Raw genomic sequence first — 16,496 nt, 5'->3', positions numbered from 1 at the left:
ATGTTAAAATCTTTTAATGGAAATAAAGCTTTAAAATTTTCAAAAATGTTGTGAAATTTGATCTTATCGAAAATAGGATTTTGAAAGTTAATAACGAAATATAAATTATTTAAACTTGTCTTTTTATTTGGCGAAATTTTGTTCATTTTGGCTTTTACAAGATCGAAACAAAGAATTTTGAAATGTAAATTAATAAAAGAAAAGTTAATAAGATCGTAGAACTTATATACATATGTGTATATGTTCTACGAAATATTATTTATTAAATATTTATATAATTAATTACAATTAATTAATTACAAATAAATGCTCTTTATAAAAGTGTTATTCTTGTGACAATTTGTTCAAAATAGATAATACTTCAAACGACTAAAACCCTTAAAATTGTGTTTCAAATTTTACAGAAAAAAAAATTTATATTGAGTTTAGTTTATGTGTAAAATGATGAGATAATTTATCATTGCCGGTATTGATTTCTTTTATAATAAAGCTCAAATTTGTAAACGTCTTCTTGCTTTTGTTTGCACCAAAGTATTTTATTTGTTATTCTTCATTCAATGTCAGGAAATTTAGTGTCACCGTACTTTTGTTCTTAACAAATTGAATGGCCGGGACAGCCTGGTTGGCAAGGCGCTGGACTCACGTTTGCGAAAACGAGAGTTCGAATCCATTCAGACTCCCAATGCAGTAAATGGTGACTGGTGCGCGTTAAATCTGTCGGATCACAATGTCCTCCATGTTCCCATAACAATTCATTAGCTCTGAGGGTGCTGAATTGGAGATTGATCGTTCTCTGCTTCAGGTCAAAATTATAATCTGTAGATGAATGAATTAACGTATGAATGGGTACGCCCTTCAAACGTCTTACAATGTGAAGTATATGTGTGGCAGAATCGAACTCTCGGCCATAGATGGCGCCACTAGAAAAAAAAACAATCACAGCGTTTCTGCCTTAATGGCCGACGACAACAAAAACAGCAAATTGAATCTTTAAATTCATCTTCACTTTGTTCAACTTTTTGTTTGATAAATAGCAGGGGTAATGTTGAGGATTTGGTTTTACTAAATTGTTCTCAGAAAATGTATACATATTTGTGTGTACATTTTTTTTATTTTCCTCAAAAGTAATATTATTTGTTGTTTTCAATTTTCTTTCGCGTGTAGCATAAATGAGGCCAACTTTTGTTTTCCTAAAAATAAATTTTTTTAATCAAGAAGCATCGCTTTTTAGTACGTATTTTGGTCTAAACAATTTTTTTTAAAAATTGAAATGTGATTTATCAGCTGTTAAGTTGAAATAATCGCAATTTTGTTCAAACTAACGATAATGGATATCTGAAAACATACACAGATCTAAAATTATTAACCCACCACGAATTATCTGAAACTTTTGAAACTGTGCTGTAAAAACAATGAGATTTCATCCAGGCAACGGAAAGGGATTCCCCCTGAAAGTGTTTCTGAAAATTCAAATGACGTCACACCAAATTCCAGATCAAAAGCAGTGTTTGCAAAACCGTGTCTTAACCGCTTTCCTGAATATCCCGAGTTAACTCGGGTATATTGCAGATATTTATCATCACGAGAAAACTCGGGCTCAGCAGAATTTGTCAGTACATTTTGTTCCATCACAATTTTATTCGGTCGGAAGCAAAAACATAATCTGTTGAGATTGGAAGAATGCCAAGTTTTATTTCGGAGTTTTGATGTCACGTGTTTTGTGTGATTGTATACACGATGGTTGCTCAATTTACATAGCAATAAGAGTTAAAAAAAACAATGGCGTATTCCTTCACTGACGTTTGAAAAGTATCACTTTGTGTTATCCCTTGTTCTAAGAACTATCATACAAAGACTCATATTTAACTTTTTTTCATTTGCCCGAACTGATTTTAAATTAAAGGTTTCTTACACGTAAAAAATTTCAACTTGAAACTTGTGCATCATGTGTTGTTTCAGTTCCTTGTATTTATTAATAAATAAAAAAATATGTTGATTTTTTTGCTTTTTTTTCCTTAAAATAATTGGCAAAGGAAGTGGTTAATGATTATCTGTGTTTTACGAAAAGCAGGATCATTTGAGCCGCTCAGAAGCCAATGCGGTTAAGTCCATTTTTTGATATTTTCTAATTTTTGGAAATTTTGATGAAATAAATAATAATCTACTTAGTTATTAAAGGGATTTACTCGTTGGTTACTTTTTTCTAGATTAATACGCGAAAGCACTCTCGTAGTCAAAGATTGCACAGTGACTAAATATGATAAAATATGCTGTTAGTGACGCGGAAGCTACCTTTTGGAGTCGCAGAAAGGTACCGAGTTTTTGTAGAAAGATGGTGATTGAAAGTAGTTTTCCTTTCGGAATAATTTTTCGAAGTTTTTTTTTTCCGAAGATTTAAGAGAGGTGGAAAGAAATAATCGTTTTCTATTCTCATTTTGGATTGTAAAAAAAAAAGTCCGTAATGACTGGCTTCGGCCAAACATTGCAACAAAATTGGTTTTCAGCCGAATTTTTTTTATCTCTAAAATTACAATTAAAAGATACCTTTTTCGCACATCGGGGGGGAAGAAATGTTCATGATTTTTCTAGTTTTGGACTTAACCGCATTGGCTTCTGCGCGACTCATTTATTAATGATTATCTGTGTTTTACGCAATGCTCTTCTGAATCATTATAGATTTTTAAGCAATCTTTCACAAATAACATTTTATTAAAAAAAGTTTTATCCCTTTAATTTTTTTTTCAATAACTCATCTTAAATTTGCTGTTGACATTTCTTTTATTCTATAAATTTCTTTCACGATTCCGTTTCACTTTTATGTTCCTCTTTTCATCGTCTTTCTCCCCTCTTCTTTAATGAACACAGTAGAAAAGAATGTAGTGAAAATACAATAGAACATCTTACAGGTGATGCTGCAGCCAAAAAAAAAATATTTTAACTTAAAATTTTCGTTTGATAAAGCATTTGCATATTAGAACATAGAATATACAAAGTTAATTTAAGATTTCAATAATTTTCCAACAAAGAACTAGTTTTTTTTTTTTAAAAAAAAAGAAAGAGCTAGTTTTTAAAATCAGACTTTTAGTTAGGAAAAACAAACTTTCTTTGTAACTGTTAAACAAGTAAGATTTTTTTTTTTAAATTCCTGCTTAAATCAACAAACTTACTTTTATTAAATACAGCTACTTTTTATTAAATAATTAAAACTTTTTCTCCCATATAAGTCAATAATTTATTAATTAAATTTAATGAATGAATTAATATTTGAAAAAAACTGTATTAACATCAAGTGACATGCACTACAAGTTTAAAAAATTATATTTGAACTTGAAGGAACATCAAATTGTTTTCTAGCTGATTAACAACCGTGAAATTTCAACCTCAATTCTGTCAAGGTTTGTCAGATTAAAAGGTTTTTATCGCAATCAATTCACTCGATAATTGAATAAATTGAAAATAAATAGGAATGACTTGGGGAAAAAATATCTTTTCAAATGCAATTCCATTTTCAGTGGAAATAAATGTACGGAGGAAAAGTCTTTAATACATTAAGTGGTTTAAGTAGCGACACGCCTCCATTTTGGTTGGTGACTGCAACTTTCTTGTAACTGCTACTCTCGATGTTAGAAATGCGGGGTTTCTATTCTTAAATACCGCTCTTTATTGATCACTAGTTTCATATTCCTCAAAATATAGTAAATATTTTCAGTTCATTCTTATTTCCTTTCTCTCTGAAATTGCGTTTCATTTTTATTGTATTTAGTGAAAATAATAACTTATTTATAATTTAAAACTTTCTCATTTCGTCTTTCATAATCTGCTATAACTTTTTTTTCTTCTAAACTCTGAAATTTCTTGCAATCGGTTTTTTTTTGTGAGGTTCAAAAAGTGGTATGATTTGGGATTTAAATCATTATATGGACATTATTATCAGTGTTCAAAGAAAAAGTTTTTTTTTTCCTTAAACGGCTGCAGTGGACTCTTAATAGGTTTTTCCTCAGAAATAGTGTTACATCGCTGCGACATTGTCGCAGAATATTATAGAGTTCTTGCAGAAAGAATTTTCATTTAGGAAGTAAAGAATTTTTATTTTCTACATAAATTTTTTTATCTCTAAAATTATAATTAAAAGATGCCTTTTTCGCACATCGGAGGGGAAAGAAATATTCGTGATTTTTCGATTCTTATTTGAGAAGAATGAAAAATATAGAATAATGAAGTAAAAAACTTCTTTTCTGCAGAAATGTTGATAGATTTTTTTCCCTCCAGAAATCATTCTTTGACGCTCTCATTTTGCGCTGATATTCTCGTTAATCCATGAGGTATTTCAATCTTTCTTTAAGACAGTTATCGCTACGAATTTTTGCTTCGTTTTTTCGAAATCCCGATGTCTTTCATTGCTCAGTTATTATTTATATTCTCGTGAATTTTTAAAATAAACCGATATTATTACGGCACGCGAAATTGGAATTTCGGATTCAATAAATCTTTATTTGACATGGTCGATTTGCGCCGATGTTCTCGATAATCCACGTGGTATATTTAATTCGCGTAATTTCGCAGACGATTTTTTTTTTCGGTAGTCACTGCTACGGATTGCGCGATTTTTAATATTTTTTTTGATGTGATGTTTTACGAAATGCGAAAAAGGAAATAATTAGTGTGTTTTCTTGTTTAGTAAAATGTGAGAATCTCGCCCATGATACCAGAATAAAAAAATATTACATATTAATTTAAAAATTAAATACAATTATATTTTATTCAAATAGGTTTTTTTTAAACACAACGTTTTTGTTACTTTTAATTTAGTGAGTAACATGTATATTTGTTATTATTAAAAGCATCTTGTAGTTAGTGCTAGAGAGGTTTGTCGCAGAAAGAAACTCTGCCACGGGCATTGCTGTAACTTGCAGGGATTGTTAATTTTTAGATAAGGAGCATAAAAGAAATAATTTGATATATTATTTATGGTATATAACATAAAAAATTAGATTTATTTTGAATAATCTCTTAAATAAACTTTTTGCGCTACATTTTCCTTAAACTGAAAGATTATTTGTAAATTTCAACGCCATTTATATTTCTCTTCAAATTGAATGGAAAAAATTTACACATTTTGCAACTTATTTCCATACTGAGTAGAAAAGGTAAGTTTTGGCACCCTATTTTAAAATTTTCCCCCTTCAAGAGTTTTTAATTGATCTGGATAGTGTGTCAAAAGATGGTTTCATAAGATGGTCGTCAAAATTATAGCGCATGGAAAAATGTCAATTTCCAGATCGAAGCAAAATTTTTGATTTGTGGAAAACACGTTTTTGTAATAAAAAAGCAAAATAACACTAAAAATATCAAATATTTTACAAATTCTTATGATTTTAATAATTAATATGCTTTTTTACATCAGAACTAATTATATATAATTTTAGCAAGTTATGGTAGTAGATATCAGAAGAGGTGGAAGAGAATACGGTATTACAATAAAAAGAATCAGAAAAATTGCCATTAAATCTACAATTATTTTATTTTTCATAAATTTACTCAGTTAAATGATGAATATTGATAAGATATACACAGAGCTTATAAAACTAAACAAAAGGAATTAAAAGTATTATGAGTAATAAATTCTAAGTTATGAGTAATAATGAGTACAAATACTTAAAATTATGAGGTTTTAGGTGACAATAGAAATGTAACGAAAGGAGCGTGGCACGAAGGTGAAAAAAACAAACTAGCTTATAGCTTGCTCGCAATTGCTTAAATACGAAAAATTCTTTTTGCACGTGATAGAGTATTATTTAATTAATATAAAGCAGTCAAAATTAGAAAATTGATTTTTCGAGGGATCTTTACGATTTTGGATGCCCACTTTAGCTTTAACAGTCGAAATCTTTTTCTTCTTAATCAATATCAATTGTTATTTGGTCTTTAATAAACAGTTAAGTACAATTAATTAAATTGAAAGTGAAATTTCTTACTAAGCATTTGAAATGCAAATAATAACAAAATAAAAAAATATATTTTAAAATTGCTGTTTAATTTTTAAAATAATAAATTGCATCAAAATGTGTTTGTCAATTAAAATATAAAACATATTATAAATATTAATCCAAAAATTCACTTAAGCAGAATTAAAATTTTCGGAAAAATTTCATTTTTCAATATCACAATAATCTTGTCTTTAATTGTATTGTCTTAAAATCATCTTATCTGTATTATAAAAATAAAAGTTAAAGCTATTTCATTTATATAGATTCACTATGATTGAGATATATTATTTGAGTATTTATAATATTGCATGGCAAAAAAAATTTTTAATAAGTTACTCTCGATATTTCAAAAAAAAAAAATTTTAATTTTTTTTTCAATTGGATAAATTAAAACAATCATGAATAAATATTTATTTTACTGAATTAGTACAAAGGTATTTAAATTGTATTCAATTTGATTCTTTAATAATTTCATATTTCATAAATAAGTAATTCTATTAATAACATGTCTTTAGAGAGGAAAACACCTGCATTAACTGTTAGTTTATTGAAATAGACGCATTATTCTTTTATAAAATAAAACAAAGCAATTGAAGTTTTCGATATAGACATTTCTAATGATATTTCTCTGCAATTAAAAGGGCAAAATTCTACGAAAGCAAACGAAATAATAAGAGATTTAAAATATTCTTTTAACATTCTTTCAATATAAACTTTTATTTGCACTTAGTATTGTTTGGAGTCTATTTATATCTAATTCTATGCAGCCATACTTTTCGTTGTTCTTTATTGTGATCTTTAACAGGTAAAAAAAAAGTTGTTTGTATAGTAAGAGTCATCAGAAAATCAGACCAACTTAAGCAATAGAAAAATCAGCAAAACAAAATCAATTGGGTATAATATAGCCTACGTCACAGGTTGTGTTTTTCCTACTAAATTTAACCCATGAACGGCATTTTCTGCGAGCCTAACTTCAAGCCACAAATAAACAAACGAAGTGTTCGATCGTTTAAATAGCTGCTCGCCAGATTTTATTGCATTATAAAGAAAAGTTATTGAAACTAAATACAACTAAATAAACAACAACAACTAAAACAAATAACAACAACTACTAATAACAATAACTAAATAAACAACAACTAAATTCCATTCGTTTAGCATTGCGTCATATGTTGTTCCTACTAAATCGAAGTAGTTGTGTTTTTTTCATATTATACCCAATTAAAAAAAAAAATGCAAACGACATTTTTGGAACTATCTTAGGAGTTGATTGATTCCAACCGAGTTTTTGCGAAAAAAAGTGAAAAACCCGAAATGGGAAGTATGAGATGGGTAATAGTTTGAAAAGACGATCATCTGTGACGATTTTTTAACGCTGAGGTCGGCGGTAAAAAAAAGAATCCATTTTTGTTACGCTTTATACAAATCTTTCTAAAACAACTGAAACGCATTAAACTATTTTATGTTAACAAAAAATATTTAAAAATGTAAAATATTTAATATTGATGTCAATTTAACATTAAGAATAATAATTTTGTTTTCATTATGCAACAACTAGGTTTTCAAAACAACGAAAATAGCCTTTCTCCATGAACTGCATTAAAATCCCTTTTCGACTTCGTCTAAGAAGTCGCTTGTACAAATCTTTTATGCATTGAATGAAATTGAGAACTGGATCAGGTACGCAGGACTCAACTTAAACTCAGCAAAATAAGAATCAAAGATTTATTTGGCGAACATTTTGCTTCCCCTTTTATCTTATTTTTAAAAGGCTATTTTTATTTCAATTCATACTATTAGTTTCCCAATCTCCCTATTTATATTTATATATCTTGTTCACATTTTCAATCTTTAATAAAATACTTTTTATTCATACACTCATCTTCAAATACATTGTTTTACAACTTGGAGTAGAGGGCACTTGATGCTAATACTGTTTCTCCAAATATTAATTCATTTATTAAATTTAATTAATTAATTTTAGTTTTACAAGGGAAAAAAAATTGTGATTATTTAATAAAAAGAAACTAAAATAAAATCTTTCCTTGTTGACCTAAGTAGGAATTAACTTTAATTTTTTTTACTTGTTTTGACTAATTGTCAAATTTTCGTAACATTCCATTTTTTTAAATTTCCAATGACCAAATTTACAGAAAGACTTCTACACCACAAAAGGTGAAGAACAAAAATAAAATAAAAACAGGGGTAGCCAGAGAAAGTATATAAAATAAGTTCCATGCGCACCAGTAACGGTCAAACAAAGAGATGTCCTTTAGTACCAGACAACGTCGCAGGTGGTCTGCATCCCTCTTTTTCCTGAAGATCTCAGCAAAAAAGGGCTGGTACAACATGAATTCAATGAAGATGTTTAAGGAGGCAGTCGTGTCCAGTGGCCAGTAAAAACACGGCGGCTGCTTTTCTGCTTGGCCGTTTAGGGAGATCTTGGAGATTATTCCACCAGAACTTTCCGAAATGTCTCTCTGTGATTTGGTTTTTCGTGAGGTCTTAAATCTTTTTCTTGATTAGGCGCTAAGCATTTAGTTTTATTTTATAACCTTCGTCGAACAGCCGACCCAATTTTTTTGATTTCCGACTACTAATATTCAACTCCGTATCCTTGTCATTTTAAACCCAATCCAGGGAACTCCTGGATCTAGCATTGTGAGAAAGTTGCCTTCGTGGACGACTGTTTGGTGGAATTAACCCGCATTTGCGTTACATGGAGANGACCACTGAGGATATTTTACGTCATCACTGTGTTTGACGCAAGCCGGATGCGAAATTCGTATCTAGCAGCCATTGCTGATATTCGAACTCTGGTCACCTCATTGGAAGACGAACTATTCTCTGAGCTACCCCGGCTCAGGCGGTTAGCATTAGTAAGGGAGAGAGCTTTCCCTGATGTTTGTAGGATAGACATTTCATGTCGCATCATTTCCTGTACCATTTATTTGTAAGGCCTGTCTCTGGAACTGCTGCAGCAATGGTTAGTAAATTAGTGTCTACGGATAGAAAAATATCTACAAAATGAGACAGCTTACCACTCCTTGGGGTAAAAAATAAAATGCCGAATGAGTATTATGTAAAAAAACAGGAAGAAATATTGTAAAAAAGGGAATTCAAAAAATTTTGAGTATCATTATTGATATAGTTCGAAAAGAAATTTTGTAAACGTAACGGTATTTGTTAAGGATTCCTTACACCGAGACGAAAAAAAAAATCTTAGAAGGAATAAAAAACAACCAGTTATCACCTTTTTCTTCAATTATACAAACCTCTCTTAGGCTTTTTACGTCGAAAATAAAGGTATTTTGTGATACCGTGTACTCCAAATCATTTCACAATGTCGCAAAGTATAAGCAACATGCGAATTTTAAGCATTTATGTTCACACTGTGCGCGAATTTGTTCTGAACAGTTTAAAACGCTTTAATTCGTAATGTTTATTACATGTATGTGAAATTGACATTTTTGTTTCAGAAAATCCAGACGGATGAGAGAGAGAGGGTAGTTCAATGACTGCTCGACATGGAGCTGAACAGTACAGCTTATGAAGTTCTTCCAGGTTACGTATCCGATCTAGATTTCGATTGTTTCTTTCCCTCTAACGACACCGATGAGAACTACACCTGCATCTACGATGGTCCAAGCATCAGGATGCCCAAGGATCCCTCGTACTATTCGCTCAAGTACCAGATTGTCGGCACACTCTTTCAAGGAATCGTTTTGATAGTGGGCGTGCTGGGCAACATCATGGTCGTCATTGTCGTCACGCGTACCAGAAGCATGCACACGCCCACGAACTGCTACCTTGTGAGTTTGTCCATTGCTGACTTCATGACGCTAATTGCTTCGGTGCCCAACGAGATCTTGGCTTATTATTTGCTCGGAGACGAATGGATTTGGGGCAGAGTGGGGTGTGCTCTCTTCATTTTCTTCCAGTACCTTGGAATAAACGTTTCGTCTTTATCTATAACAGCATTCACGGTGGAACGGTACATAGCTATCTGTCATCCCATGAAGGCGCAGATAGTCTGCACGGTGAGTAGGGCTAAGAAGATCATCATTGGGGTGTGGATATTTGCGTGTCTCTATTGTAGTCCGTGGCTCTTCCTCACTAAAATCAAACCTTTGCACTACAAGGGACTGGAATCCAGGGAGACATGCACGTTTGCACTAGGCAGGAACAGTTATTTAGGATATTACTTCACGGACATCATCCTATTCTATGTCTTTCCCCTCATCCTCTCCTGTATTCTCTATGGATTAATTGCTCGCGTGCTCTTCTCAAGAAATATTCAGAACGGAAAATCGAACGGAATGATGACGCCCCAAGAACAGAGGAAATCCTCGCCGAATGCGACCAATGCCAGGGCTCAGGTAGGTGATCCTTTTTATTTTTAAAGTGATAGTCTTATTAGATTGTTGTACTTGTAGTTCATTTACGGCGCACTAGACCTGCACAAAGGGCCATTGGCGACGGAATGGCAAAAATACATTTCGAACTGTGTCCATGTTCTTAAACATGTATTTCCAGCTATGTCTAAAATAAGAAGCACATCGAGGATTTTTACCATAAATGTCGTTATTTAACAATATACTAGATATTATCCTCATTTATAAATTTTTCTTTAAACAAACACTTAGCCTTTTTTAACTTATTGAATTACTAAAAAAATTATATAATGAAGCATATAATATTTGAGGACTCTCAATTAAAAAAAGAAAAATACTTTTATAAACAAATTATAAATTTTTTTTCATAAACAGATAAGATACATATAAAGTAGTATATTTTAGTAGTAATTGATAACTAGAGAATAAGAATTAACGATTTAGTACTAGAGAATAAGAATAAACGATGAAAATGAAAAAATAAATCACTCTTTTTTGTAATTTATTTTTTAGACATTTATTTTTTGTCATTTATTTCTGAATTCCTGCTCACGTTGGCATTAAGGGAAATGAGGGAGCAGACGTTCTTGCTAAGGAAGTCACCCCCCCCTCCCGTCCGAGACTTGCATCATCGTTATTGCTGCAGTTGCCAAGCGCAAATTTGTAAAAGGAATCTTCTAAAAAACATATTTGTGGTGTTTTCAAAACATTGTAAACAACAACAATTTCGAGTTCTTGACCTGCGGTTACAAATTATACAGCTGCTTACTGCAGCTTATTCTGCGAGGTGATATTTTCAAACAGACAGTTTTGTTTTTAATAAAAGAAATAATTTATATAATTTTTGAACAAAAATTATCTTTATTTCATAAGAAATTAATGATATAATGTAATTCTGGGGGAGTTTAAAGTGAAAATTTGTTTCGGTTATTTATAGATGTATCGCTAAAAAAGGTGACATGGCTGCTAGATTTAGAAAGAACTCGCTTTTTTGGTAGTCATGATTTGGCCTCTTTTTAGTTTTTTAGAACTGTTTTTGTTACAAACTGTGCGCCATCATACGTTAGTTTTAGCATATTGTTCGAGCAGCGAGATTTTCATTTTGCAAATTATCATTTACGTTAAATTTCGAAACTGGCATATTGCTGACAAGGTAAGAAGTGTATTAAAACGATTATTTTTTTCAAAGAATGGCTCTTACATCTTGAAATGACAGGTCTTCAAATGACAATTCTTATAACGATTCTTTTATTCAAAGAATGATTTTTACATCTTAAAATGACAGGCCTTCAAATGACAATTCTTATAACGATTCTTTTTCAAAGAATGATTCTTACATCTTGAAATGACAGGCCTTCAAATGACAATTCTTATAACGATTCTTTTTTTCAAAGAATGATTCTTACATCTTGAAATGACAAGCCTTTAAATGACGATTCTTATAAATATTCTTTTTTTTTTCACAAAATGATTCTTACATCTTGAAATGACAGGCCTTCAAATGACAATTCTTATAGCGATTCTTTTTCAAAGAATGATTCTTACATCTTAAAATGACAGGTCTTCAAATGACAATTCTTATAACGATTCTTTTATTCAAAGAATGATTTTTACATCTTAAAATGACAGGCCTTCAAATGACAATTCTTATAACGATTCTTTTTCAAAGAATGATTTTTTCATCTTGAAATGACAGGTCTTCAAATGACAATTCTTATAACGATTCTTTTTCAAAGAATGATTCTTACATCTTGAAATGACAGGCCTTCAAATGACAATTCTTATAACGATTCTTTTTTTCAAAGAATGATTCTTACATCTTGAAATGACAAGCATTTAAATAACGATTCTTATAAATATTCTTTTTTTTTCACAAAATGATTCTTACATCTTGAAATGACAGGTCTTCTAATGACACCTGTATTCTTTTCGTCTCTAAGGACGAAATAACGATTCTTTTCCAACGATTCTTTTTCTAAACACAAAATATGAATATGGTAACAAATATACTTATACAAGAAATACAGCCCAAGAGAGTCTCAAAACACAATGATCACGTTGCGAGCTAATTGGCTTCAAAATACACCGGAAACAATAACCCGGAAGTATAGACAGTAAAGAGCTCGCAAACCATCCATCAAAACTCCGAAGACGACACTTTAAGGACAACTCCAGACCAGGCTATTAGCAAACCCCAATTAGCGCCAGAGCATGCATTCTAGCTACACTCGTATCACTTGTGAAACTCATCCGCTAATTAGCACTGATGTAGACAACAATAACTCTAGCAAGTAAATTAAATTTTTTTCAAAAGTCAATTCCTACTTAGATCAACGGAGAAAATTTTTACTTTAGTTAGTTTTAAGAAATAATTATAACTTGTCTCCCATATAAACATAAAATTAATTAATTAAATTTAATTAATTAATTAATTGAAAAAGCTGTATTAACATCAAGTGTCATCCATTACAAGTTTAAAAACATGTATTTGAACACTTTAGTGGATGAATAAAAAAGTATTTTATTAACGATTGAAAATTTGAACAAGATAATAGGAAGAGTGTTAACTTTTTAGTTGGAATTGAAAAAATACTATAGTTATTTTCATACGAAAATTGTTTGATAACTGGAGAATTTTTTTTTCATTATCTCCCTTTACCGCAGAATTCAACAGGGAATCAGTTTTATTCTTACTTTAACCTTTTAGCTGTAATGCCCGAAATAATCACGGGCACAGAAAATAATGCTCCTTTATATGCGAACTTTATCCCTGCCAGGCAGAGTGGTAGCCGCCTCAAGCGAATACGCAGTGACTACAAAACCTTAAAATTTTAATGCATGCTATTCAAAATATCACTTTTTAACTACTAAGTATATTTTATTTTCTACTAAACATTCGATTTTTACAATAAAAGCTATTGACAATTTAAGTATCCAAATCATTAAAATAACTCAACATTTCTCTCTCTCTCTCTCGTATGCCTGTTAAGGCAAAGGGGTGCGATTGTTCTTGTTTTCCAGTGACGCCATCTATGACCGAGAATTTGAAATAGAATTAGAATTCTGACACACCCATACGTCACACTCGTTTACAGGGCGGACCCATTCTTACATCCATTTATTCATCCACAGATCGTAATTTTGACCTGAATCAGAGAACGATCAATTACCAATCTAGTACCACCAGAGGTTTTTTATTTTATCTTATTTTATACCCGTCGTTGAACAGTCAACCCAATTTTATGGCTTTAAGACCATTAATGTTCAACTCCGTAGTTTTGTAATTTTGAGCCCAATTCAGAAGACAAGGGAACTCCTGGATCGAGTATTGGGGGAAATTTGACTTCGTGGAGGACTTTTTGATGGAGCTAGCCCGCATTTGCGTTACATGGAGAGGAAAACCACGAGAACCTGCCACGATTAGCCTGATTGCAAGGGGACATATTTCACGTAAGCACTGTGGTCGGTGCAAGCCGGATGTGTAATTCATATCGACTGAGATTCGAACCCCAGAGGTACAGATTTGTTATGGGAACATGGTGGACTTTGCGTCTCGACAGATTTAACGTGTACCAGTGTAACCATTTACAACACATGCCGGCGGTATTCGAACCCACGAACTCTCGGACATGGGCAGAGAAATCTACCGACCGGGACTTGAAATTTAAAAGGTTAATATTAATTTGCGCATTCTTTTATTCTGATATTAAGAGCAGGAAACGCTTTCTTAACTGACTAGATTACTTTTCGAATCTTAAAGGAATCGAAATTAAAGGATAGTCAAGCAAATGAAATGAATGATTCATTAATTTATTAGTCAGATAAAAATCCTTATGATTTCCTAGAAACGACGGCTCTTTTTTTGTTCTTCTAATTAGTTTAAAATGGGAGAAATGTGAGTAGATAAATAATTCTTATGGAATTCGAACTTTTTCTCTAGTTCTTTACGTGTTATACCGAGGAAATTAGATTTAGCGGAAGTTCCCCGTTCTTGTAATAGAAATAAGAGAGGGCAAAATAAACATCCATTAAAGGAAAGTTTTCTTTTTTCATACGAGGCTAATTTGCATTCCGTAAGCTTGTTAAAAACAGCGGGGCGAGTTTCTAAAAGTGCTTTAAGGGAATGTTTTAAATAAGTAGAATCAGCTGCTTAAATGCATCGGTAAAAGACGAATAATATTTGGTTAGCTTTGAGAATTTATATCTAATTATTTTATTTATTTTTTATTAAAAAAGCACGTTCTTGGAATATTGTATAATTTGATATCATTTAATGTAATAAGAGTTCGAAATCGGTGAACAAATTTTCTATGCGACATAAAAAAAAATCAAAAATAAAATGTATATATATGCAAAATATTTACAACTATTAAGCAATATATAATAATAAAAATAACATAGTGATTTTAGTTATTTTAAATAACATAGAAACCGGGGGCAAAATTATAAAAGCTGCCAACAAAGGCAACACCCAACTCAAGAAAATGTTCTCGAGTTGTGATATGCGAGCTCTGCTATGGTAGGGGTTTTATTTTTATTTGGTTCGCGAGTCATAGTTGGAACACATATTATATTTACATGTAAATATACTAATCTTTTTAGCATTTTTACTAATTAGCATTTAAAAAAGTAAAAACAGCGTACAACCTTTACATATTTTTTTTTCAACATAAACATTTGTTTCATATTTTCATTTAGTTTTTACATTTTTATTATCCAAAATAAGCACATTTTAAATTACAACATAAACATTTGTTTCATATTTTCATTTAGTTTTTAAATTTTTATTATCCAAAATAAGCACATTTTAAATTTCATGCAAATATCTTTGTTAGTTTTGCTGTAATTGCTTAGTTTGACTTCGTACATAATTTGGGAGTCACATATATTAAGAAATTACTTGAGGAAAAAAGAAAATCTGATACATAATTACTGAGAACTGAAAAAATCCTCATTAACTACGAATGGTTAGAAACACCATGGGACAATCAAACTGGTTTTTTGTTTCCGGCGATAACGGTTTTTCCTCTCTTAAATAATAGTTCACGACTCTTAGTATACTTTTCGATTTCATTTTTGTCAAAGATTCCAAAGATGTATATTGTCGAATTAAAAAATGGATTATCCAAATAGCTTGAAAATTTTTAAGTGCGCTATTGAAGTATATTTAAAGACAATGAAACAAAAAACTGAGTGAAAAAAATTAAGTGTGCTTTCTGAACGATGTTTGAAACATTGGCAATTTTTGAAAAAGAAAAACGTAGGATATTAAATAAACTCAGTATTATTTACTGTTATTAATATGAATATCAATGAAGCAAAATTTTTACACTTTGCGTGGTATATTATAACATAGTGTTGTAGACATTTTGCTTCATTTATAACCACCGATGAACTGCCGATCGAATTTTCAGCTTACGTCTACTAACTTTACACTCCGTAACCTTGTAATTTTGAACCCAATCCAGAAGACGATGAAATTCCTGGATAAAGTGTTGGGAGACATTTTCATTCGTGTAGGGCGCTTTTTGAGGGAACTAACACAGTGTTTGCGTTACATGGAGAGGAAAATCACAAAAACCTTATACGGTCGGACAACAAGGGGACTCTAACCCATGATTCGAATACCAATGAGAATAGTTTTACATCAGCACTGTGGTCGCTGCGAGTTGGGAGCAGAATTCGTATCGATCAGTCATCGTTGGGATTCGAACCTGGGTCATCTCTTTAGATGGCGAACGCTCTATCCTCTAAGCCAGTGTTTCCCAACCTAGCCACCACGGACCTGTCAACATTTGATAATTTTACCGCCGCCCGTTGGGGGGCGGGGGGTTGATTGTTTATATTTAAGATTATTTTGATTTATTAATTTTAATTTAATTGTATATAAACATGCCTTCAAAATAAAATACAGTTACACCAAAAAATAAATATAAAGTGATTTATCATTTTAACTTACTAGAACGTCAAATCAATGAGAACCCTGAGCTTATTTCTTTGCTAAGACGGTTCCATCTGGGGGTAATTGGAGACAATGATACATTACAAACATTAAAAAATTTATGTCACGACCTTCGGGCACCCCCCCTTTTTTTTAAAATAAATAAAATTTCAA

General features: G+C 31.3%; 1 protein-coding gene across 2 annotated transcripts in view; it reads left to right on the top strand.

Moving 5' to 3' along the window:
• LOC107442169 (thyrotropin-releasing hormone receptor-like) overlaps positions 1-16,496 on the top strand; it is a 50,752-nt gene that overhangs the window by 20,861 nt on the left and 13,395 nt on the right. For both annotated transcript variants that reach the window (XM_071182819.1, XM_071182820.1), the window contains exon 2: positions 9,467-10,366. In XM_071182819.1, coding sequence (XP_071038920.1) covers positions 9,515-10,366 — 852 coding nt within the window. In that variant the 5' untranslated portion in view covers positions 9,467-9,514. The remainder of the gene's footprint in view (positions 1-9,466; positions 10,367-16,496) is intronic.

Source organism: Parasteatoda tepidariorum, chromosome 6, assembly GCF_043381705.1.
Source record: "Parasteatoda tepidariorum isolate YZ-2023 chromosome 6, CAS_Ptep_4.0, whole genome shotgun sequence".
Classification (NCBI taxonomy): domain Eukaryota; kingdom Metazoa; phylum Arthropoda; class Arachnida; order Araneae; family Theridiidae; genus Parasteatoda; species Parasteatoda tepidariorum.
The sequence above is the reverse complement of the archived record's forward strand: the minus strand, read 5'-3'. Positions and strand labels throughout refer to the sequence as shown.